The sequence below is a fragment of the Mya arenaria genome, chromosome 8 (assembly GCF_026914265.1).
Source record: "Mya arenaria isolate MELC-2E11 chromosome 8, ASM2691426v1".
Classification (NCBI taxonomy): Eukaryota; Metazoa; Mollusca; class Bivalvia; order Myida; family Myidae; genus Mya; species Mya arenaria.
In genome coordinates this window covers 318,240-345,767 of record NC_069129.1, presented here as the reverse complement: position 1 = coordinate 345,767, position 27,528 = coordinate 318,240, and the positions used below count along the sequence as shown (strand labels likewise).

Below are 27,528 nucleotides of genomic sequence, written 5' to 3'. Positions count from 1 at the left end.
AATACAAAGGGCAACTATGCCAAAAGGTGTACCAAGAATACAAAGTGTAACTATGCCAAAAGGTGTACCAAGAATTCAAAGGGCAACTATGCCAAAAGGTGTACCAAGAATACAAAGGGCAACTATGCCAAAAGGTGTACCAAGAATACAAAGGGCAACTATGCCAAAAGGTGTACCAATAATACAAAGGGTAAGTATGCCAAAAGGTGTACCAAGAATACAAAAGTTAACTATGCCAAAAGGTGTACCAAGAATACAAAGGGTAACTACGCCAAAAGTTTACCAAGGATTCAAAGGGTAACTATGCCAAAAGGTGTACCTTGAATACAATATGTAACTATTCCAAAAGGTGTACCCTGAATACAAAGGGTAACTATGCCAAAAGTTTACCAAGGATTCAGAGGGTAACTATGCCAAAAGGTATACCCTGAATACAAAGGGTAACTATGCCAAAAGTTTACCAAGGATTCAGAGGGTAACTATGCCAAAAGGTGTACCCTGAATACAAAGGGTAACTATGCCAAAAGTTTACCAAGGATTCAAAGGGTAACTATGCCAAAAGGTGTACCTTGAATACAATATGTAACTATTCCAAAAGGTGTACCCTGAATACAAAGGGTAACTATGCCAAAAGTTTACCAAGGATTCAGAGGGTAACTATGCCAAAAGGTATACCCTGAATACAAAGGGTTACTATGCCAAAAGTTTACCAAGGATTCAGAGGGTAACTATGCCAAAAGGTGTACCCTGAATACAAAGGGTAACTATGCCAAAAGTTTACCAAGGATTCAGAGGGTAACTATGCCAAAAGGTGCACCCTGAATACAAAGGGTAACTATGCCAAAAGGTGTACCCTGAATACAATGGGTAACTATGCCAAAAGGTGTACCCTGAATACAAAGGGTAACTACACCAAAAGTGTACCAAGGATTCAGAGGGTAACTATGCCAAAATGTGTACCCTGAATACAAAGGGTAACTATGCCAATAGGTGTACCCTGAATATAATGGATAACTATGCCAAAAGGTGTACCCAGAATACAAAGGTTAACTATGCCAAAAGGTGTACCCAGCATACAAAGGTTAACTATGCCAAAAGGTGTACCCAGAATACAAAGGGAAGGTGTACCCAAAATAAAAAGGGTAACTATGCCAAAAGGTGTACCCAGAATACAAAGTGTAACTATGCCAAAAGGTGTACCCAGAATACAAAGGGAAGGTGTACCCAGAAAATAAAGGGAAGGTGTACCCGGAATAAAAAGGGTAACTATGCCAAAAGGTGTACCCAGAATACAAAGGTTAACTATGCCAAAAGGTGTACCCAGCATACAAAGGTTAACTATGCCAAAAGGTGTACCCAGCATACAAAGGTTAACTATGCCAAAAGGTGTACCCAGAATACAAAGGGAAGGTGTACCCAGAATAAAAAGGGTAACTATGCCAAAAGGTGTACCCAGAATACAAAGGGAAGGTGTACCCAGAATAAAAAGGGTAACTATGCCAAAAGGTGTACCCAGAATAAAAAGGATAACTATGCCAAAAGGTGTACCCAGAATACAAAGGGAAGGTGTACCCAAAAAACAAATGGAAGGTGTACCCAGAAAACAAAGGGAAGGTGTACCCAGAAAACAAAGGGAAGGTGTACCCAGAATTAAAATGTTAACTACGCCTAAAGGTGTACACACAGTCCCCAGAATACAAAGGGAAGGTGTACCCAGAATAAAAAGGGTAACTATGCCAAAAGGTGTACCAAGAATACAAAGTGTAACTACGCCAAAAGGTGTACCAAGAATACAAAGGGCAACTATGCCAAAAGGTGTACCAAGAATACAAAGTGTAACTACGCCAAAAGGTGTCCCAAGAATACAAAGTGTAACTACACCAAAAGGTGTACCCAGAATACAATGAGTAAATACACAAAAAGGTGTACCCAGAATACAATATGTAACTATGCCAAATGGACACAGAATACAAAATGTAACTATGCCAAAAGGTGTACCTAGAATGAAATGGGCTAATAAGATTCTTGAATCAATTGTGCACACGGCAAAAGGTTTAAAATGCAAATGGTTAGAGTAATTGGTTTTAAATCCTGAGGGATGGAAATTGATATCAAGAAAATCGACTAATGGCTATAGATTATAGTCTGCAGAATAATCATTTTCAATTTGTCAAACAAAATTTGAGCATAACTCATAAAACGATTAAATTTTACTTGAAAACAAGAAATTATGGATGTGAATTGCGTAGAAACTAGGAGTTTGCTATAGTGAGCTCACAATTTTGGGTTAAAATTGTTATTTGCTTCATTAAGATATATTCAGCCAAAATCATAGTATAATGATTTCATAAATAAAAGTGCAAATAAAATCTGCTGGTTCTGATCCAACCTAGACAAATTATGGCGCTGTATGTACCACCTCATTCTAATGGTTGTACACATCATGCAGGTTTCACTAATGTAAATGGCTCCTAATGCAGAAATAAAAGGGCAATTACTCTTGTGTTATTGACCCAGTTCATACAAAACTTGCGCATGCACAATCATACTCAGAATAGCCTAATACTTACTTTCTAAACCATATAGAAATGGCTCAGAATAGCCAAATTTTAGCCTTTTTTTCATTATTAAGGGCAATAACTCTTGTGCTACTAAATAACATTAATTTATTAACTGTCCATAGTTACATAGTAATGGTTCCTAATGTACGAAAAGGAAAAGTCGTTGTCTTTTACATAAGGAGAAATAACTCAAATACACATGGTTTTAAACTTGATTGATTAAAATAAACCAGAGAAGATTACTATTTTGCAAAAAGGAAGTACCTGCTGAGTGGAGTTTGTATTTTATGACATCCCTCATTCACTTTTTTATCCAGCAATTGCCTCGCAATTTACTTGGAAACATTAAATTGTCTCATAACTGAAGGCATTTCAACATAACCTCTGCAAATTGGAAGCAAAATATATACCCAGCATGAAGTCATTTTGCACAGTCAGCTGCAGGGGTATCTACCCATTCAACTAGTATTAGAAATGTATTGGAGTCTGAAAATACTGCACCCAAATGTCTGGAACCTTCTGTTTGCGAGAATGTCGAACCTAAACCCTATCAAGACATCCTGCTTCCAAAACGTGCTCAGTTTACAAGTATATTTAACATCATCAGGTGACCCTATGATTTTTGACCCACAGCAAAGTATCATTTAAAATCAAAACGTTAATTTGCTTCCAGACACCGGCATCATGACACAGTCCAGAAGATGTATATGCTAATGCTGAATGATGCCTCAGCCTCAATAGCATTTCCTGCCATGCATCATTTATCCAAACTGGCACAGCTGATTCCACAGTCAACCTTTATTGTAGAGCGTGAATTCTCACTCATGATTGATAATGCTACTGACTTGAAGAGCATGTCACAGGATAATTTAATGCCTTGACAAGGATTAGTGATTACAGCAGTAGTTTAAGTGAACACGTCTATGACACTCCAGTTGAATAGTTCACCATGAAAAGTAGAGAAATGCAGCTGTAATAAAAAGCTTAACAAGTACATGATGACGCTTCTTCCACAAATTCAGAAAGCAAAACATGGCTACTGAAAGGGGTTAATGGGTTGAGGAATATATTTGATGCAAGAAAAGGGGTAAATGGCTACCTGATTGGGTAAATGGCTAATTGATTGGTTAAATTGCTAAATTATTTGGTTAATGGTTAGAATAAATGGCTGAAGGGTGGGTAAATGGTTCAAGAATGAATTAATGGCTTGAAGTTTATCAATAGTAAGCAGGCTGTGTTTTTGGCTCGAGGTGTAGGATAATGATTAGAGGCTAGCTTGTCTTAATGACTAGATTTGGTTAACGGCCAGAAGGTTTGGTTCAATGTCTGATGGAAAAGCACTCATGGAAATACATTTTCCCCAGAAGGAGTGCAGGATCTCTTACAAATTAAATGTTAATAAGATAGTAGAAAATCATCTAGTTCTTACCTGACAATACTCTCCAAACTTGGCTTTCTCCAGCTGCGATATGTCCTCACTGAAACAGAGTAAACATTAACTGTAAAAATGTTACATATAATATTTATTTATTATTGAATTATTATTACCCTTTAATTTTTACCCTTCAAGGCGTTTAAACAGAGTTATGTTTCTAGTTGACTATGGAAACACATTGAAAATACATTGGAAAAGATGATGGAAACACATGGAAAACACATTGGAAAAGACAATGGAAACACATTGGAAAAGACCATGGAAACACATGGAAAACACTTTGGAAAACACAATGGAAATACATGGAAAACACATTGGAAAACACAATGGAAACACATGGAAAACACATTGGAAAAGACGATGGAAACACATGGAAAACACATTGGAAAATACCATGGAAAACACATTGGAAAAGACAATGATAACACATTGGAATCAAATGGAAAACACATGGAAAACACATTAGAAGACAATGGAAACACATGGAAACACATTGGAATCAAATGGAAAACACATTGAACACACAGAGAAAAAAATGGAAAACAGATTCGGAAGACCGGACTGTTGGCTAGTCTGGGACCGAGAGTATAACTTGCTTGGATAATTTCTTTCAATAATGCAAAAGGTCAAAAGTAAAGGCCCTGTAACTAAATACTAAGGTTGGCAACCAGTTTGAGAGTTTGCTTAAGCCACAACCTTGACGCAAGTTCTAAAGAATGAATGGTAAATGATCCAGACCTTCTGTTCTTGAATTGCTTGTCTACAGCAGAAATTAAGAGCATAATTTAATTAAGGAGAGACAATATGGTCAAGGGACAATTACAGTCAATGGCTTTTATCATTAATGCACATGACAGTAAATATCTGGCAATATTGAGCAGAAAAAAATGTTGTTTCTCCAGCAAAGTTTCATAATGATTTTAACTGGCATATTTTAAAAATGCCTGTGCAAATGATACATGACTTTAGAATGCAAATTCTGACTACAAAACCAAGGTCTTCCTGAAGTAGTTTGCAGACAAAGCACAAAACACTTCCCAGAAACACAATGAACATTGAATATCAGACAGTAATACTTTACTTCTTGGCATTTTGACATCCTATTGTGATACACATACAAACATTCTCTTAAATGTCTTAATGGTCTGGATTAAGAATGATCACATCTTTGTATCAAATTGAAACAATATACCATAATGTCATAAACATGAAGGAGGTGTCACTCAAGGCACTCCTGGCAGTTTGTTGTTTCAGATAATGGTATTGTGTAGCCCATAGTACACTTATAGGGTAGCAGGTTATATAAATGATATAAATGATGTCAGCAGGTGTGCTTTTAACATGTTTGCAGAGAAATAAGCTGAATTTTTATGAGTTTTAAGGCAGCAGGTAATTAGAATTTTAAGTCCGAAATCAGACACAGTTGCCAACAAAAAGACCAAGCATGATTTCATTAGTCCATTAAAGTCAAGCAGAACAAATACTGTGTCAGAATATGTAATAACCTGAACGTCCCACCCACTGTGCTCTCACATTATATTGGTCCTCAGGGTATGATGCATGACGTCAATGCTTTCCCACACACAAAAAGCAGCATGCACTAAAGTCTTTCACCAATGTTTAACCAAGGTCTATATTTTATTTAAAATGCTGAATTAAAATGGCCTAGCTGCCAATTACCAATTAAATTGAAAACAAAAACAGCAGAAAATCATTATTATTCACAATTTATAAAAAACAGTAATAATATTGCATTTTGTCAGACAAACAAAACAATTATCTGACAACTCCCAGGGAAATGATTATCATGCTTTTGTGGGGAATTTGCAATCTCTGTAGGTGAAAAACCAAGCAAAACCATAACGCTAGAATTAAGTTTGCATCGTTTTGAATTATCTTTAAACAGAGCCAAAGAACAGATAATGGACAAACAAATTGACAATTTGACCAAAAGGGAGAAACATTATGTAAAATTACTGACAAGATTCAAACATAAACAAAAAGATTCTCTATTAGAGTTCAGCTGAATTAACACTGCCGTTAGATAAAGAAGAAAGACTAAGTTTAGAATTTGTGTACATAAGAATCTGATAATTTATGCAAGCTGTTGATAAGAACATAAGCTTCTTAGTCTGAGTCTCCTATGAAACTAATGGTCTGCAGACTGTCCTCTTGAAGTGTGGGTGTTAGCATGGCAGGGATTCTGTTATATTAAAGTTGTTCTTGTCAACAGGCTGACATGAGCTAAGTTACGACCATGTTTTCACATGCCCAAACCCAAATTTAACTTGACTGTTGTTAGTTTTTTTTAAATCAAAACTTCTAAAACCAAGAACCAAGATTTTATATGTTTGTATTTTTATATTTAATCATCAAACAATTTATATGCCAGTAATATTGAAATGAATATTGGTAAACAAAGTCAAACTGGGTGCCAACAATATTTAATGAAAATACCATAATGGAATAGTCCTCTCCGAGATTCAGTTTGATCATCGGCCATTTATATTGTATATGTTTAAACAGAAGTGCAAGGCATGCTGGGTAGAAAAAATAATATCTGTTTGGCCATTCGTTCGTAAGAAAAACAAATCTATCCAGTTTTGTTTTTTTCACTTTTTATACACTTTTTTTCTCCACAATCAAAGAGATTCTACATTCTACATTATTATTTGCCTTCACCAACGATGTATCTATAGACTGGTTAAATATTGTTAAAAGCTATATTAAGACACTAACTTTATCCCTAAACAATTTATACGGTACAACGTCGTCCACTTCAATACCCCTACATGGGATCAATTCTTAAATATGACTATAAATAACAACCAAAACAGCATATAAAAAATACAGTCCTAATTATGCAACTACATTTTGATTTGCCCAGAAAGAAAAGTAATGTTCACTTAATCATCAGATGGCATCTTAATGGATCCAAGAAAATTAAACCTGCCAAATGCAGATATTTTATTCCAATGATTTAATTGAAAGGCCAGAGGATGCTAAAAGAAGCACTAGATCCTGCCATTAGCAATAAATTTTAATATGGGTCAGCCTTGAATTAAAGGGACTAGACACCATTGCAAGAAATAAAGAAAATTGTCAAAAACTTACATGAAGTTGATATTGTTGTGTACAACACATTCAAAATTTACTGGGTTTGTCTACCACATAAATAAATCCAAGTAAATTTTTAAATAGCATCGGTTTATGTTTCTGTACTTAATAAATCACTTGACTTTCACATGCTTATTCACACTATAAACTGGGAGATTTAATGCTATTTATAAACAGGTAAACTAAGCTCAGCTGAGACAGTGACCAAATATTATTTAAATCCTTTAAAAGGATGTATGTATTATCGGCCTCATACTAGTTTGTTTTGATAATTCTAGGCTTGTTTTGAGGAGATACTGTTTTTTATGAATTTGGGACCATCTGGTGTCTAGTCCCTTTAATAGTTTAAACAAGGAGAGGACATAATTCAGGCATTTTTAAATGACTTTCAAAGCAAATGCAGTACTTAACCAGAACTCCAAAAAGTGGATGTTTTGTCAGATAGGAGCCCCAAACAGATTGGCGTACTATTTTATATAAACAATAAAACTTTTAACTTGAATCTAAATTGTTGTAATTCAGAGAACTTTGTCTGATTAGTATAAAAATCATTGACAAGATGTAAGCAAACTGTACTTCAACCTATAATGGGCATAAATCTTATATTATATATTATTGGGGTGATTTATCTCATGATGGAACTTTAGCCATAGAGTTTTATCATGGTTAGATAATAAATACCAAAGTTATAATCTGCACAAGGAAATATTCAGCTGTAATTGAAGGTAAAAGGGACATCTGACAATCAATTCATGGCCACAAACACTGTCACCAAGTTTCATCATGACATAAGTTGTCTGCACAACACCTTGCTGTATGACACCCAGGACGTTGCTGAAAGTAACACAATGAAATGATTTACTAAGAAATCTTTTTAAATCTTTTAAATAAACTAACCAACCAACTACCAGGCCTTTGTTATAAGGAAATTTAAACATTGCCGTAATTATCATAAGTATTGTCTGATTTACAATGTAATAGATAGAAGACTAATCTGCATGCAGCCATAATCCATTTCAAACACTAAGCACAGATCTTGTCACAATAGAGCAATAACTCATTATCTGCTTCTATTTCTATATTCAGTTACTGAGTTATTGCACTTAAAAGGTAATTAAAGATCTGCCATCTTGGAGTTCCATCAAACACTTGTGAATATTAAAGTATGTGTCGCGGAGCAATACCAATGCTTATCTCTTATTTTCATTCGCAAAAGGGTTACAGAAGTATTAAAGCTAGAGTTGTGGGCCTTGCTATACACATGTGTATTGTCTGTGGAAACATGTGACTGTATTATTTTTCATTTGAATACCATTAACGATATATGGCAAATGTTAAGGTTTGTTAAGGACACAAACGCTGAGGACACCAAAGCTTTTAATTACCAAAGATAGCATATAATTTGCCCTTTCATGTAACTTACCTTACATCTCAACTAGAAATCCATTAAAATAAAATTAGCCTCCCAACAGTTTTGGGTGTTTTCCTTTCATCCTCTTTGCCACTTGAGGGAAAATTTCCAATTTCCAAACAGCTAAACAAAAGAATACATTGATTTTCCTTGGAGAATATTGGACAACAGTATTTTGTTGATATATTATACTAAGTATCTGGCAATGAAATTACAAAGATTTCCCATTCAATATTGCTGATGAAACTATAGCACAAATCCATGAAATCTGTCTGACATGGAATAATTTGAGTGGGTCTGGTAAAAATTTAGTATAGATAAGATTAAAGAAATTATGGAAGCTGGATAATGCTGGAAGTGTTAAATGATGTCTGAATTAGAGGGACAAGCCCTGAACAAAAAATTAATAATTCTTCAAATAACGACATGACGTGACAGACCTAACAATCTTGGTGGGTAAGGTACTTAAATTCCATTCTGGACAGATTTTACATCTGGCTAGATCTCAAGATCCATTAGACTCCACATGCAAGAATAAAGGTGGGATTATTTGTTCTCCAAGAATTAAATGGGTATTTAGAGAGACAGAAATGGTTCAAGATTCCGATTGTGTTGCTGCCCCTGGGAAAAGATACATGAAAATGAGGTTCACAGTTTTAAAATTCTCACTTCTCTTAAATAATTCTTTGCATGGAAGTCAACTCTCATTTGTAGATTGTCTCTATATTTGAAACAAAAGGTGTACACAGTTCAAGCACACGGCAAAATGAAAGCTATTTTCTTATTCAAAGCTGAATCATTAAAACAGTGTGTGTTCTTCCGACCAATTTGGGGTTTGGCTATATTCACTGTGCTATATATCGTCTGCTTTGTTCCCAAAAGTCAAAATAAATTTCTGTTGTTGATATTTTAGTGTTTTTCTTTTATTCATTTCATCCAATAATTCATTTTATGTGTAATAGTAATAAAATATTACTGTTAACATTAACATTTTTTTAAATGTTTTGAATGTTTTGAATAATTATCATTAATAACTAGAACTGTAAGCCAAAGGCTAACGAATACCCCCCAACCCTTCCCTGTCTAGGTTGTTTGCCCTGGCCTTAGTTATGGTATCATTAGAAAGCACAAGGCAATACATTTATTTAGTTTATTTAGAATACCTATTACTGAATCAGGGACTGCCATGGCACTGCAGCAGAGATCACAAAATGGTCACTATAGTATGTTGGTACTGTGTCCACACTTATCCCCTTAATGACAAAGGAGTAGGCCACCAAAGCGAATATTACCCCACTCCCACCCACCTCAGGGGAGATAACAAACCTGTTTCTCTCATTTTCACCATAAAGGGGTCATGACTCCTGGCAGGATATTCCAAAATGAAGGTGGACGGGTGAATTTGACAGTCTGCCAACCCAATTTCTGTTTACCCACCCCCACCACCTCCCCCCCACACATGAGTACCAAGGAAATAATACAGGTGCACAAAATCACATATACAAAGGTTCACATCATGGTCATGGATAGCTGAAAGTTTGAGAAAAATATATTGAAAAATGACAAAGGAGTAGGCCACCAAAGCGAATATTGTAACAAATTTAAGGCCTGTATGCACCTAACTTCAGGACTTTTGATGGTCTTTTTAAGGACAAAATCAATTAAAGGTCTTTTTAAGGCCATGCAAACATTCTGATTAATACAGGTGCACCAAATCACATATTCAACAGTTCATATCATGGTCATTGACATCTGAAAGTTTGAAAAAGATTTATAGAAAAAATGAGAAAAAATGACCAAGGATTAGGCTAGACAAAGCTGTATAATTTTTGCCTATTTTAACTTATTCAGGGGCCATAATTGGAGACATGATCATGTGATTCCAACCACAATCACAGGGGCAAATGTTCTCACCATGGCTAAAAGTTTGAAAAAGATTCATTCAAAAATGACGAAGGAGTAGGACGAACAAAACTAATTTTACCCAATTTAACTCATTAAGGGGCCACAACTCCACTCAGGACCATGTGACTCCCACCAAATTCATGGAGGCAAAGGTTTACATCATGGCCATTAATATTTGAAAGTTTGAAAAAGATTTGCTCAATAGCTTCAAAGAAGAATCCTGGACAAAGCTAATTTTGCCCAATTTAACTCATTAAGGGGCCGCAACTCCACTCAGGATCATGCGACTCTGACCAAATCCACGGAGGCACAGGTTTACATCATGGTCATTAATATTTGAAAGTTTGAAAAAGATTTGTTCAATAACGACAAAGATGAATCCCGGACAAAAAAAAAACGGACGGACAGACGGACAGACGGACAGACAGACAGACAGACGGACAGACGGACAACCCGATTCCAGTATACCCCCCCCAAACTTTGTTTTGGGGGGTATAATTAAAGCGATTATCATTATAAATATAAGCGAACATCAGGGTTTTACCCAGATCTAACAAAAAGGGGCTGCAGAAGGGGGGCATGGTAGTATCAAAGTGGGACAAGGTAGTACAGAAGGTGGACAGGGTAGAATAAAAGATTGACAGGGTAGTATAGAAGATGGACAAGGTAATACAGAAGATGGACAGGGTAGTACAGAAGATGGACAGGTAAGAACAGAAGATTGACAGGGTAGTACAGTAGATGGACAGGGTAGAACAGAAAATGGACAGGGTAAAACAGAAGTTAGACAGGGTAGAACAGAAGTTAGACAGGGTAGAACAGAAGATGGTCAGGGATGTACAGAAGATGGACAAGGTAGTACAGAAAATGGACAGGATAGTACAGAAGTTAGACAGGGTAGAACAGAAGATGGTCAGGGATGTACAGCAGATGGACAAGGTAGTACAGAAAATGGACAGGGTAGTACAGAAGTTAGACAGGGTAGAACAGAAGATGGTCAGGGATGTACAGAAGATGGACAAGGTAGTACAGAAAATGGACAGGATAATACAGAAGTTGGATAGGGTAGAACAGAAGATGGACAGGGTAGAAAAGAAGTTGGACAGGGAAGAACAGAAGATGGACAGGGTAGAACAGAAGATGGACAGGGTAGAACAGAAGATGGACAGGTAGAACAGATGATTGACTGGGATGTATAGAAGATTGACATGGTAGAACAGAAGATGGACAGGGTAGTACAGAAGATGGACAGGGTAGAACAGAAGTTGGACATGGTTGTACAGAAAATGGACAGGGTAGTAAAGAAGATGGACAGGATAGTACAGAAGATGGACAGGGTAGTACAGAAGATGGACAGGGTATAACAGAAATTGGACAGGGTAGAACAGAAGATGGACAGGGTAGTACAGAAGATGGACAGGGTAGAACAGAAGATGGACAGTGTAGAACAGAAGTTGGACAGGGATGTACAGAAAATGGACAGGGTAGTAAAGAAGATGGACAGGATAGTACAGAAGATGGACAGCGTAGTACAGAAGATGGACAGGGTATAACAGAAGTTGGACAGGGATGTACAGAAAATGGACAGGGTAGTAAAGAAGATGGACAGGATAGTACAGAAGATGGACATGGTAGTAGAAAAGATGGACAGGGTAGTACAGAGATGGACAGGGAAGTACAGAAGATGGACATGGTAGTACAAGAGATGGGCAGGGTAGTACAGAAGATGGACATGGTAGTACAGAAGATGGACACAAGCGATCAGAAGATGGACATGGTAGTACAGAAGATGGACAGGGTACTAGTACAGAAGATGGTAAAGGAAGTACAGAAGTGGGACAGAAATTTCACAAGATTGACAGGGTAGTTAAAAAGATGGACAGGGAAGTACAGAAGATGGACAGGGAAGTACAGACATTGGCCAGGGTAGTACAGAAGTTGGTCAGGGTAGTACATAAGTGGGACCGGAAGAACAGAAGTGGAACAGGGAGAACAGAAGTGGGACAAAGTAGTACAGAAGTTTGTCAGGGTAGTACAGAAGATGGACAGGGTAGTACAGAAGTTGGTCAGGGTAGTACAGAAGTTGGTCAGGGTAGTACAGAAGTGGGACAGGGAAGTAGAAAAGTTTGTCAAGGAAGTACAGAAGTGGGACAGGAATAACAGAAGCGGGACAGGGTAGTACAGAAGTTGGTCAAGGAAGTACAGAAGTGGGACAGGAAGAAGATCAGAAGTTGATCAGGGTAGTACAAAAGTTGGTCAAGGTAGTACAGAAAATGGAAAAGGTAGTACAGAAGTTGGTCAAGGTAGCACAGAAAATGGACAGGCTAGTACAGAAGTTGGTCAGGGTAGTACATAAGTTGGACAGGGTAAAATAAAAGATTGACAGGGTAGCATAGAAGATGGACAAGGGAGTACAGAAGATGGACAGGGTAGTACGGAAGATGGACAGGGTAGTACGGAAAATGGACAGGGTAGTACAGAATATGGACAGGGTAGTACTGAAGATGGTCAGGGTAGTACAGAAGTGGGAAGATGGAAAAAGTAGTACAGAAGTTGGTCAAGGTAGCACAGAAGATGGACAGGCTTGTACAGAAGTTGATCAAGGTAGTACATAAGTTGGTCAGCGTAGTACATAAGTTGGACAGGGTAAAATAAAAGGTTAACAGGGTAGCATAGAAGATGGACAAGGTAGAACAGAAGATGGACAGGGTAGTACGAAAGATGGACAGGGTAGTACGAAAGATGGACTGGGTAGTACCGAAGATGGACAGGGTAGTACAGAAGATGGACAGGCTAGAACCGAAGATGAAGAAGGTAGTACTGAAGATGGACAGGGTAGTACGGAAGATGGACAGGGTTGTACAGAAGATGGACAGGGTAGAACAGAAGATGGACAGGGTAGTAAAGAAGTTGGACAGGTTAGAACAGAAAATGGACCGGGTAGAACAGAAGATGGAGACGGTAGTACAGAAGATGGACAGGTTAGATCAGAAGATGGACATGGTAGTACAGAAGCTGGACAGGGTAGAACAGAAGAAAAACACGATAGTACAGAAGATGGACAGGGAAGAACTGAAGATGGACCGGTTAGAACAGAAGATGGACAGGGTAAAACAGAAGATGGAGAGGGTAGTACAGTAGATGGACAGGGTAGAACAGAAGATGGTCAGTCTAGAACAGAAGATTGACAGGGTAGAACAGAAGATTGACAAGTTAGTACAGAAGATGGACAGGGTAGAACAGAAGATGGACAGGGTAGAACAAAACATGGACAGGGTAGAATAGAAGATTGACAAGTTAGAACAAAAGATGGACAAGCGAGTACAGAAGTTGGTCGCGGTAGTACATAAGTTGGACAGGGTAGTATAAAAGATTGACAGGGTAGCATAGAAGATGGACAAGGTAGTACAGAAGATGGACAGGGTAGTACGGAAGATGGACATGGTAGTTCAGATGTGGGACAGGGGACAGGGTAGTACAGAAGATGGACAGGGTAGTACAGAAGTGAGACAGGATAGTTTAGAAGTGGGACAGCGAAGTACGGACATAAGTCAGTGTAGTACAGAAGTTGGTCAGGGAAGTACAGAAGTGGGACAGGAAGAACAGAAGTGGGACAGGGTAGTACAGAAGTTGGTCAGGGTAGTACAGAAGTTGGTCAGGGAAGTACAGAAGTGGGACAGGAAGAACAGAAGTGAGACTGGGTAGTACAGAAGTTGGTCAGGGAAGTACAGCAGTGGGACAGGAAGAACAGAAGTGGGACAGGGTAGTACAGAAGTTGGTCAGGGTAGTACATAAGTTGGACAGGATAGTACAGAAGTTGGACTGGGTAGAACAGAAGTTGGTCAGGGTAGTACAGAAGTTGTACAGGATAGTACATAAGTTGGACAAGGTAGTACAGAAGTGAGACAGGATAGTACAAAAGTGGGACAGCGAAGTACAGACATAAGTCAGTGTAGTACAGAAGTTGGTCAGGGTAGTACAGAAGTGGGACAGGAAGAACAGAAGTGGGACAGGGTAGTACATAAGTTGGTCAGAGTAGTACAGAAGTTGGTCAGGGTAGTACAGAAGTGGGACAGGGAAATACAGAAGTGGGCCAGGAAGAACAGATGTGGGACAGGGTAGTACAGAAGTTGATCAGGGTAGTACAAAAGTTTGACAGGATAGTACAGATGTTGGTCAGGGTAGTACAGAAGTGAGACATGATAGAACAGACGTGTGGCAGCGAAGTACAGACATAAGTCAGTGTAATACAGAAGTTCGTCAGGGTAGTACAGAAGTGGGACAGGGAAGAACAGAAGTGGGGCAGGAAGAACAGAAGTGGGACAGGGTAGTACAGAAGTTGGACATGGTTGTACAGAAGGTGGACAAAGTAGTACAGAAGGTGGACAAGATAGTACAGAAGGTTGACAAGGTAGTACAGAAGATTGACAAGGTAGTTCAGAAGATGGATAGGGTAGAACAGAAGATGGACAGGGTAGAACAGAAGTTGGTCAAGGTAGTACAGAAAATGGAAAAAGTAGTACAGAAGTTGGTCAAGGTAGTACAAAAGATGGACAGGCTAGTACAGAAGTTGGTCAGGGTAGTACATAAGTTGGACAGGGTAGAATAAAAGATTGACAGGGTAGCATAGAAGATGGACAAGGTAGTACAGAAGATGGACAGGGTAGTACAGAAGATGGTCAGGGTAGTTCAGATGTGGGACAGGGTAGTACAGAAGATGTACAAGGTTGTACAGAAGGTGGACAAGGTAGTACAGAAGGTGGACAAAGTAGTACAGAAGATTGACAAGGTAGTTCAGAAGATGGATAGGGTAGAACAGAAGATGGACAGGGTAGAACAGAAGTTGGTCAAGGTAGTACAGAAGATGGAAAAAGTAGTACAGAAGTTGGTCAATGTAGTACAGAAGATGGACAGGCTAGTACAGAAGTTGGTCAGGGTAGGACATAAGTTGGACAGGGTAGAATAAAAGATTGACAGGGTAGCATAGAGGATGGACAAGGTAGTACAGAAGATGGACAGGGTAGTGCAGAAGATGGTCATGGTAGTTCAGATGTGGGACAGGGTAGTACAGAAGATGGACAGGGTAGTACAGAAGTGAGACAGGATAGTTCAGAAGTGGGACAGCGAAGTACAGACATAATCTGGACGCTGATTGGTCAGTCGGGTATTGTTAATTTTTCATTGTTGTAACTCAATCAAAATCAAAACAATGGGGTATAGAAACTTGAAAAACTCTATAATGTGAGATACCCAATTGTTTTCAAAAAAAGTTTGGAGTATAATACTCAAATACATTGGAAAAGTTATCTGTAACTCTAACATTAGACATAACGATGAAGCTAAATAAATATATTAATATTATTCATGTAAGACATCAATATCTGTATTTAATACAACTCTTATTCACTAAGCAATATTATGTTTCAGTAATTTAAGAGAAATAAAAAATGTAATCCTGTCAGAAAACATTTAAACTGCACGTATTCATGTGTGTTTTTTCATTCTTAAAAAAAAATTAGAATCAAGAATGTGTTTAAAGTTGATAACTTCCAAAATATCAGCTGAAATAAGAGTGTGATAGCTTTTATAATTCAATGTATCTGAAATTTTAGCATTCCATTTTGATAGCATATGAGTCTCAAAGAAAGTCCAAAAAGATAAATTAACTTAAAAAGAAGAAAAGGATATTAAAAAAATGGAGTATTTTTCAAAATTGGGTATTTTTCAAACTCTGACCTTGAAATGACCATTACATGTACCTTGAAGTGGTCAATTTTGTAGGTATATTTTAAGTACAAATTTTAGAGAAGTAATATCCATGTGAATATGCATCCTTATATATTAGTAAGTGAATATTCATCCTTATGTAAAGAAATTTGCCATATTTAAAAATATCATTTTTACTGATTTAAAATTTTATCATGGCCTTTTTGGGCGCCATCTCAGATGCCTCAGACCACACCTAGCATTGGAAATTAAGGCCATGATGGCCACTCCCATTTACTACAGACTTTGCTGATCATTATGATATATAACAAATATACAAAAAATAACTTCAAGAAGTAAACAGGTTTTGAGTCCATTACATTACCAAACAAATCTTTCTTAGGTAGAAAATGCAGCAAAAAAGCTTATTATATAGATAAAATAATTTAATTTTATAGGGTTTTTTTGCAAGATTTTAACAAAAAGTAAATTCAACTTAAATAATGTATTTACTGAGGTTATATATAGAGGAAAATTACTTGTTTCAGAGTAAGATCGTAATATATTTTACCGAGTAAGCTCTGAAAGCTATATTTCACGAGTGGCGTAGGCACTCTGGTGCAATTTTTACTTATGGTGTTCATGAGGGGAAATATATTGCGATCTTAAACTGAAAGCAACAATCTTTCTTTTTATAACATGCCTAAAAAGTATATAATACGACATTTAATTGTAGTATTTCAGAAAAGCGCGCCAAACTGCATGAAAACGTTACGTCATTTCGAAAATGATGCCGTTGAGATTGTGTCCCAGTCCACAGTGTGCAACGAAATTTGATTTGGAAGTGAGAGTGGGCTAAAATTTCAAAACAGTGAAAAATGTCAAAATTTTATTTCACTGTTTGAAACAGTGAAATATCATTTTAAATCACTGATAAATCTCTTTAAATCACCAGAAATCATATAATAAAACAATAATTTATTTATGACAGTTCCTCTTTATAATATTAAGGGTGATGGTGGCTATCTTGGATTTTGGTAGCCATCTTGGATGAAATTTAGGTGGGTCCTGAGCTTTATTTTTACCTTAATATGCATATGAGTCAACAAGCAAAGTTTCATAATTTTAACTAAAAGTGAACAATTTGGTAAAATTTTGACACAATATGACCGGACTATTAGGCAAGTTCTAAAGAATAAATGGTAAAAGATCCAGACCTTCCGTTCTTGAATTGTTTGTCTACAGCAGAAATTAAGAGCCTAATTTAATTAAGGAACAACTACATGTACATGTATACCTAAGAGACAACCTGGTCAAGGGACAATGACAGTCAATGGCTTTTATCAAATTGAATGCATAAGAAAGTAGAATATGGCAATATTGACCAGAAAAAATGTAATTTTCAGCAAAGTTGCATAATGATTTTTAACTGGCATATTATAAACATGCCTGAGCAAATGTAATATGACTTTTAAATGCTTCTGACTGCAAAACTAGAGTCTAAGTAAAGTCTGTAGTTTGACAAAGCACAAAGCACTTTCCTGAAACACAATGCACATTGAATACCATGCAGACAGTTACTTTACATCTTGGCATTTTGACAACCTATTATGATACCCATACAAATATCATAATAGGAGGTGTCACTCAAGGACCCCTTGCAGACATTTATTATTTCAGATATTGGTTCTGAATAGCCCATTGTACAGTAGGGTAGCAGGTTATATAAATGACACCAGTAGGTGTGTTTTTAACATGTTTACAGAGAAATAAGCTGCATTTTCATGAGTTTTGAGTCAGGTTATTTGAATTCTAAGTCCCAAAATCAGACACAGTCGCCAACCAAAAGACCACACGTGATTCCATTAGGGCATTCAAGTCTAGAAGAACAAATACTGTGTCAACATATGAAATAACCTCAACGTCAGAACCTCTGTGCTCTCACAGTATATTGGTCCTCGGGGCAGCAGACCCTAAAGTCTTCACCAATGTTCAAACAAGGTTTATATCTTATTTGAAATGCTGAATTATAATGGCCTGCCAATTACCAATAGAAAACAAAAACAGCAGGTAATAATGATAATTCACAATTTATAAACAAGAGGGCCATGATGGCCCTAAATCACTCACCTGAGTAAAAGAGTTTAACCTTTGTTATCAATATAGCTTGTTTCTCAAAGAATATTGAACAAGAGCTGTCACAGTATGTGACGAATGCCCCCGAATATGACATTGACCTATGAACAAGTACATAAAAATTTGATCTTGCCTTTATGTGTCAAATACATATGGCAAGTTATTTTAAATTGCCTCTGAGCATAGAAAAATACCAACCATACTTGACAGCCAACACTCTTATGTCCTCATATTCAGCATTCCATTGTGAATAAACACTTAGTGTATCTTTCACCTTAGAGGTAGGGACATGGGTCTAGCACACAACATGTCGTCTTGGTATGTCCAAAACATGTGACAAGTCATTTTAAAATCTGTCCGTACAAGAGAAAGATACAGCCCGGACACGACAGCCTATACTCTATGTACTTATATGCAGCATTCCATTGTAAATAAACACTAATTGTGACCTTGATCTTAAAAGTAGGGACACAGGTCTTGCAGGCGACATGTCGTCTTGGTATGTGGAACACATGTGGCAAGTTATTTTAAAATCTGTCCATACAAGAGAAATTTATATCCCGGACACGACAACCTATACTCTATGTCCTTATATATGCAGCATTCCATTGTGAATAACACTTAGTGTGACCTTGATCTTAGTAGAAGGGACACAAGTCTTGCACGCTACACGTCATCTTGATATGTCAAACACATGTGGCAAGTCATTTTAAATTATGTCCATACAAGAGAAAGTTACAGCCCGGACACGACAACCTATACTCTATGTCCTTATATGCAGCATTCCATTGTGAATAAACACCTAAGTGTGACCTTGACCTTAGAGGGAGGTACACAGGTCTTGCTCGCAACACGTCATCTTAGTATGTCAAACACACATGGCAAGTCAATTTAAAATCTGTCCATACAAGAGAAAGTAACAGCCCAGACATGATAACTTATACTCTATGTACGTATATACAGCATTCCGTTGTGAATAAACACTAAGTGTGACCTTGACCTTAGAGGTAAGGACACGGGTATTGCACACGACACGTCGTCTTAGTATGTCGAACACATGTGGCAAGTTATATTAATATCTGTCCTTACAAGAGAAAGTTACAGCACAGACACGAGTTATTGAGCCAGACACAGGACAGACGGACAGATGGACAGACGGACGGACGGATGGAAGGACGGACGGATGGATGGACTGAATGTGCGATTTTAATATGCCCACCTTTGGGGGCATAAAAACATACTGGTCAAACATGTTGCCTGGATAATCACTGACAGGGCTTGTCACAGTTGCCTGCACACTGACAGGACTTGTCACAGTTTCTTGCACACTGACAGGACTTGTCGATTGACTGCACACTGACAGGATTTTGTTCAGTTGCCTGCACACTGACAGGACTTGATGATTGACTGTACACTGATAGAATTTGATTCTCACCTGCAACCTGACAGCACTTTGTTCAGTTCCCTGCGCACCACACTGACAGGACTTGATAATTGACACACTGTCAGCACTTGGTACAGATACCTGCACACTCACAGGACTTTTTTCATTGCCTGCACACTGACAGGACTTTGTTCAATTGCCTGCACACTGACAAAACTATGTTAAATTGCTTGCACACTGAAAGAATTTTTAGTATAGATACGCAAATAACAAACAGTGCACAACCCAATAAAATCAATATTCTGCTTAAGCTCTAAAAATCAAATTTCAGATCACTTTCAACACCTTCAACTAATATTATCACCTTTACCCATCTAGGACAACATCACATTCCTTCTAAAGTTATGAATAAAACAAAATCTTTATATAAGTTATAAGTGAATAACACTATCCACACAGAAGACAAGATTATAGCATCTGCATAAACAATAATCTACATGAAGTTCAATGGAAAGTCTGATTATTAAATTTGTTATGAAGTAAAAATGAAATTTCTTCTAAAAAATAAAGTGTATAATAATTATTTGAATCTATGAACCTAAAAAAATAACAATAATTACTTCAGAAGTGACTATGTTGAAGACTTAATAAAATTTAAAATATATTCCCTTGTTACTAAAAATAGAAAGTAGTGGAATCTCCAACAAAAAGGGAGACCATATAGCAAGACTTGCTGCCCTTGTTTCAAGAAAAAACTTTACATAACTATCAGATTTTAACAAAGTGTATTTATAATGAACTTGTAGCCCACGGGCTGAGGCCAATTTTTCTCCAGGGGCATAATTTGAATAAACATGGTAGATAACCAATCAACAATGTTACACACCAAATATTTAAGCACTAGGCTTCATAGTATTTGCCAAAAACGTTTTGTAATTTTTCCTTTAGGTTGCCATGGCAACCAGAGTTCTGCATGGAATTAATTTCTTTGAACAATTTTGAAAAAGCACCAACCAAGGATAATTCCCATGAAGTTTCATCAAAATTGTCCAAGCAGTTTAGGAGAAGAAGATGATTATAACCAATTGTTGACATTTTCCTTTAGGTTGCCATGGCAACCAGAGTTCTGCATGGAATTCATTTCTTTGAACAATTTTGAAAAAGCACCAACCAAGGATCATTCCTATGTAGTTCATCAAAATTGTCCAAGCGGTTTAGGGGAAGAAGATGATTATAACCAATTGTTGACATTTTCCTTTTAGGTTGCCATGGCAACCAGAGTTCTGCATGGAATTAATTTCTTTAAACAATTTTGAAAAAGCACCAACCAAGGATCATTCCTATGAAGTTTCATCAAAATTGTCCAATCAGTTTAGGAGAAGAAGATGATTATAACCAATTGTTGAAATTTTCCTTTAGGTTGCCATGGCAACCAGAGTTCTGCATGGAATTAATTTCTTTGAACAATTTTGAAAAAGCACCAACCAAGGATCATTCCTATGAAGTTTCATCAAAATTGTCCAAGCGGTTTAGGAAAAGAAAATGATTATGTCCTCATATTCAGCATTCCATTGTGAATAAACACTTAGTGTATCTTTCACCTTAGAGGTAGGGACATGGGTCTAGCACACGACATGTCGTCTTGGTATGTCCAAAACATGTGACAAGTCATTTTAAAATCTGTCCGTACAAGAGAAAGATACAGCCCGGACACGACAGCCTATACTCTATGTACTTATATGCAGCATTCCATTGTAAATAAACACCAATTGTGACCTTGACCTTAAAAGTAGGGACACAGGTCTTGCAGGCGACATGTCGTTTTGGAATGTGGAACACATGTGGCAAGTTATTTTAAAATCTGTCCGTACAAGAGAAATTTATATCCCGGACACGACAACCTATACTCTATGTCCTTATATATGCAGCATTCCATTGTGAATAACACTTAGTGTGACCTTGACCTTAGTGGTAGGGACACAAGTCTTGCACGCTACACGTCATCTTGATATGTCAAACACATGTGGCAAGTCATTTTAAATTATGTCCATACAAGAGAAAGTTACAGCCCAGACGCGACAACATATACTCTATGTCCTTATATGCAGCATTCCATTGTGAATAAACACCTAAGTGTGACCTTGGCCTTAGAGGGAGGGACACAGGTCTTGCTCGCAACACGTCATCTTAGTATGTCAAACACACATGGCAAGTTATTTTAAAATCTGTCCATACAAGAGAAAGTTACAGCCCGGACACGACAACCTATACTCTATGTCCTTATATGCAGCACTCCATTGTGAATAAACACTAAGTGTGACCTTGACCTTTGAGGTAGGGACACGAGTCTTGCACGCCACACGTCGTCTTGGTATGTGGAACACATGTGGCAAGTTATTTCAAAATCTGTCCATACAAGGGAAAGTTACAGAGCCGGCCGGCCGGACGGACGGACGGACGGACGGACGGACGGACGGTGCGATTTTAATATGCCCACCTTCGGGGGCATAAAAAATAACCAAACAATTACCAGGCCTTTGTAATAAGGAAATTTAAACATTACTGTAATTATCATAAATATTGTCTGATTTACAATGTAATGGATACCAGACTATTCTACAACCATAATCCATTCCCAGCACCAAGCATCTGCCATCTTGGTGTTCCATCTCTTCACCATGTTATACACCAGTATTTACTCAACCAACTGATTGATATAAAAAAAATACTGCTCTATAAAGCATTTATGCTACAGCAGTGTATATTGTTGGTGGTGATTTAGACTCATAAAACCCATGATATAGGAGCCAGGGGAACGGGGATCAATACAGTCAGAACATCTAGATCCAATTTCCTTCATGGGGGGCAGATGTCAGTCGGATTCCTTCAGTTTTGCCTACGAAAATCAATGTGGTAAAAATAAAAGATATTTGTATACAAACACCAAGTGAGAGTGGAAGTGAAACTTGTGAACAAACTTATGTTTATATTAAAGTGTTAAAGTATGTGCAGCGGAGCAATTATCAACGCTTATCTCATATTTACTTTTGCAAAAGTGCTACAGAAATATTAAAGCCAGAGTTGTGGGTCTTCCTATACACATGTGTATTGTCTGTGGAAACATGTGTATCAGTTTTCATTTGAATATCATGAACAATTTATGGCAAATGTTAAAGTTTGTTAAAGACACAAACGCTGAAGTCACCAATGCTTTGAATTACCTGATGCCTCAACATTTTTTCTAAAAAAAACAGACAAGCTAAAGATAGCATATAAGTTGCCCTTTCATGTAACTTAACAGCCTTACATCTCAACTAGAAATCAATTTAAATAAAATAAGCATCTCAACAGTTTTGGGTGTTTTCCTTTCATCCTCTTTGCCACATGAGGGAAAATTACATTTTCCAATTTCCGAACAGCTGAACAAAAGAATAAATTGATTTTCCTTGGAGGATATTGGACAACAGTATTTTGTTGCTATATATTATACTACGGTAAGTATCTGGCAATAAAATTACAAAGATTTCCCATTCAATAATACAGATAAAACTTCCACACAAATCCATGAAATCTGTCTGACATGGAACAGTTTGAGAGAGTTTGCTAAATCATTCGCGAATTTAGTATAGATACAGATCAAAGAAATTATGGAAGACTGTAAACGCTGGAAGTGTAACATGATGTCTGAATTACAGGGACAAACCCTGAAGCAAAAAATCAAATCTTCACATAACGACATGACGTTCAGACGTACCAATCTTGGTGGGTAAGATACTTAGATTCCATTCTGGACAGATTTTACGTCTGGCTAGATCTCAAGATCAATTCAACTTCACATGCAAGAATAAATTTGGAAAAAAATGGGATTATTTGTTCTCCAAGAATTTAATTGGTTTTTAGAGCGACAGAAATGGTTCAAGATTCCAATTGTGTTGCTGCCCCTGGGAAAAGATACATGAAAATGTGTTTCACAGTTTTAAAATTCTCACTTCTCTTAAGCGCTGGCCACAATGCAAAAGTGGGTTGGGAAGGTCAAAAACTAAAACGTTTAAAAAGTTCTTGTTTTATTTAGTTTTAAGGAACGATCTTTTTTGGTAATGACACATAATTATATTCTTTGTGACATGTTTTGGGGTAGTAAGGAGTTAAACATATTTTACAAAAGCAGATTTGATCAGATTTTGGATAAAAAAACATTCACATTCGGGACAGTGTAAATGCTTTTCGATTGGAAATGTGATAAAATATTCTTTCATAAAATTGCTCAACTCCTTATTTCAGCTTTTTATGTTGCATATTAACTGGTATATGAATCATGCTTGTTAAATAATAAGTCTCAGAACTAAATAGAAATAGATTTTTTTAAAGATTTCAAATTCTGGTCCTTCAATCTACCTTTGCAAAGCTGCCGGCCCTTAAATAATTCTTTTTGCATGGAAGTCAACTCTCCATTTTTACCGTAACTTGTTTCTATATTTAAAACAAAAGTTGATCACAGTTCATGCACACAGCAAAATGAAAGCTATTTTCATATATGAAGCTGAAACATTAAACAGTGCATGTTTTTTCTGACCAAAGTCCAGTTCTATTCACAATGCTACATCTTCTACTATTTTCTCAGAAGTGAAAAATAAAGTTGCTAATTTCTGTTGTTGTTATTTTAGTGTTATTATTTAATTAATTTCATCCAAAAATTGGACCTCAGAACTGATACTGTATGGAATTTTCAAATTTAAATAAATAATGCAATTTTCTTGATAAGAAAGGTCTTCAGCCGGATATAAATATCCCCCAAGAATGAAAATAAAAATTGTGTGTGATTAGTTTTAAAAGAAAATTAATTGCCCGCACGGAAGCAGTTAATGACAATCTATGAAAATCCGCCTGGTTTTGTTGTGCAAAGTCCACTTGAAACCATCCGGAAATATGGTATGTATGATATAAAATATGTTTACTATATATGTATACTAGTGCCATTGTTTTAGCCAGTTCTTAAAAAGGGTACTGCAGAAGGGAGACGGAGTACTATGAAACAGAGACAGGATGCTGCAGAAGAGGGACAGGGTGGAATAAAAGAAGGATGGGGTAGAGCAGAAAAAGGACAGGGTAGAAAAAAAGATCAACGGGGTAGAAAAGAATATGGACAGGGTAGAATAAAAAATCCACGGGATAGAACAGAAGATGGACAGGGTAGTACAGAAGATGGACAGGTTAGAACAGAAGATGGACAGGGCAGAACAGAAGATGGACAGGGTAGAACAGAAAATGGACAGGGTAGAACAGAAGATGGACAGGGTAGAACAGAAGATGGACAAGATAGAACAGAAGATGGACAGGGTAGTACATAAGATGGACAGGGTAGAACAGATGATGGACAGGGTAGAACAGAAGATGGACAGGGTAGTACAGAAGATGGACAGGGTAATACAAAAGATGGACAGGGTAGTACAGAAGATGGACAGGGTTGTATGGAAGATTGACAGGGTAGAACAGAAGATGGACAGGGTAGTACAGAAGATGGACAGGGCTGTACGAAAGATGGACAGGGTAGAACAGAAGATGTACAGGGTAGTAAAGAAGATGAACAGGGTAGTATAGAAGATGGACAGGGTAGTATAGAAGATGGACAGGGTAGAACAGAAGATGGACAGGGTAGTAAAGAAGATGGACAGGTTAGAACAGAAGATGGACAGGGTAGTACAGAAGATGGACAGGGTTGTACAGAAGATGGGCAGGCTAGAATAGAAGATGGACAGGGTAGTACAGAAGATGGACAGGGTAGTAAGGAAGATGAACAGGGTAGCATAGAAGATGGACAGGGTAGTATAGAAGATGGACAGGGTTGTTCAGAAGATGGACAAAGTAGAACAGAAGGTGGACAGGGTAGAACAGAAGATGGACAGGGTAGAACAGAAAATGGACAGGGTAAAACAGAAGATGGACAGGGTAGAACAGAAGATGGACAAGATAGAACAGAAGATGGACAGGGAAGAACAGAAGATGGACAAGATAGAATAGAAGATGGACAGGGTAGAACAGAAGATGGACAAGATAGAATAGAAGATGGACAGGGTAGAACAGAAGATGGAAAGGGTAGTAAGGAAGATGAACAGGGTAGCATAGAAGATGGACAGGGTAGTATAGAAGATGGACAGGGTTATACAGAAGATGGACAGGGTAGAACAGAAGATGGACAGGGTAGTACAGAAGATGGACAGGGTAGTACAGAAGATGGACAGGGTAGTACATAAGATGGACAGGGTAGAACAGAAGATGGACAGGGTAGAACAGAAGATGGACAGGGTAGTACAGAAGATGGACAGGGTAATACAAAAGATGGACAGGGTAGTACAGAAGATGGACAGGGTTGTATGGAAGATTGACAGGGTAGAACAGAAGATGGACAGGGTAGTACAGAAGATGGACAGGGCTGTACGAAAGATGGACAGGGTAGAAAAGAATATGAACAGGGTAGAACAGAAGATGAACAGGGTAGTAAAGAAGATGAACAGGGTAGTATAGAAGATGGACAGGGTAGTATAGAAGATGGACAGGGTAGAACAGAAGATGGAAAGGGTAGTAAAGAAGATGGACAGGTTAGAACAGAAGATGGACAGGGTAGTACAGAAGATGGACAGGGTTGTACAGAAGATGGGCAGGCTAGAATAGAAGATGGACAGGGTAGTACAGAAGATGGACAGGGTAGTACAGAAGATGGACAGGGTTGTACAGAAGATGGACAGGGTAGTATAGAAGATGGACAGGGTTGTACAGAAGATGGACAGGGTAGAACAGAAGATGGACAGGGTAGTACAGAAGATGGACAGGGTTGTACAGAAGATGGACAGGGTAGTACAGAAGATGGACAGGGTAGAAAAGAAGATGGACAGGGTTGTACAGATGATGAACAGGGTTGTACAGAAGATGGATGGGGTAGTACAGAAGATAGATAGGGTAGTACAGAAGATGGACATGGTAGAATAGAAGATGGACAGGGTTGTATAGAAGATGGACAGGGTAGTACAGAAGATGGACAGGGTAAAATAAATTAGGATGGGGTAGCACTTACAGAAGATGGACAGGGTTGTACAGAAGATGGACAGGGTAGTAAAGAAGATGGACAGGGAAGTACAGAAGATGGACAGGGTAGTACAGAAGATGGACAGGGTTGTACAGAAGATGGACAGGTAGTATAGAAGATTGACAGCGTACTAAAGAAGATGGACCGGGTAGTAAAGAAGATGGACAGGGTAGAATAAAAGATAGATGGGGTAGAACTTACAACAGAAACAGGGTAGAATAGAAGATGGACAGGGTAGAACAGAAGATTGACCGGGTTGTACAGAAGATGTACAGGGTAGTACAGAAGATGGACAAGGTTGTACAGAAAATGGACAGGGTTGTACAGAAGATGGACAGGGTAGTACAGAAGGTACAGAATGTGGACAGGGTAGTACAGAAGATGAACAAGGTAGAATAGAAGATGGACAGGGTAGTTTAGAAGATGGACAGTGTACTAAAGAAGATGGACAGGGTAATAAAGAAGATGGACAGGGGAGAATAAAAGATGGATGGGATAGTACTTACAGAAAATTGACAGGGTAGAATAGAAGATGGACAGGGTTGTATAGAAGTTGGTAGGGTTAAACAGAAGATGGACAGGGTAGGACAGAAGATGGACAGGGTTGTACAGAAGATGGACAGGGTAGTACAGAAGATGGACAGGGTAGTAAAGAAGATGGACAGAGTATTACAGAAGATGGACAGGGTTGTACAGAGGATGGACAGGGTTGTACAGAAGAAGATGGACAGGGTAGTATAGAAGATGGACAGGGTAGTACAGAAGATGGACAGGGTTGTACAGAAGATGGTC

At 37.8% G+C, this 27,528-nt stretch overlaps 1 protein-coding gene across 4 annotated transcripts in view; it reads right to left on the bottom strand.

The window, feature by feature from the left end:
• Window positions 1–27,528, bottom strand: part of LOC128243214 (uncharacterized) — a 71,465-nt gene that overhangs the window by 24,633 nt on the left and 19,304 nt on the right. For all 4 annotated transcript variants that reach the window (XM_052960820.1, XM_052960819.1, XM_052960823.1 and 1 more), the window contains exon 3: window positions 3,991–4,039. In XM_052960820.1, coding sequence (XP_052816780.1) covers window positions 3,991–4,039 — 49 coding nt within the window. The remainder of the gene's footprint in view (window positions 1–3,990; window positions 4,040–27,528) is intronic.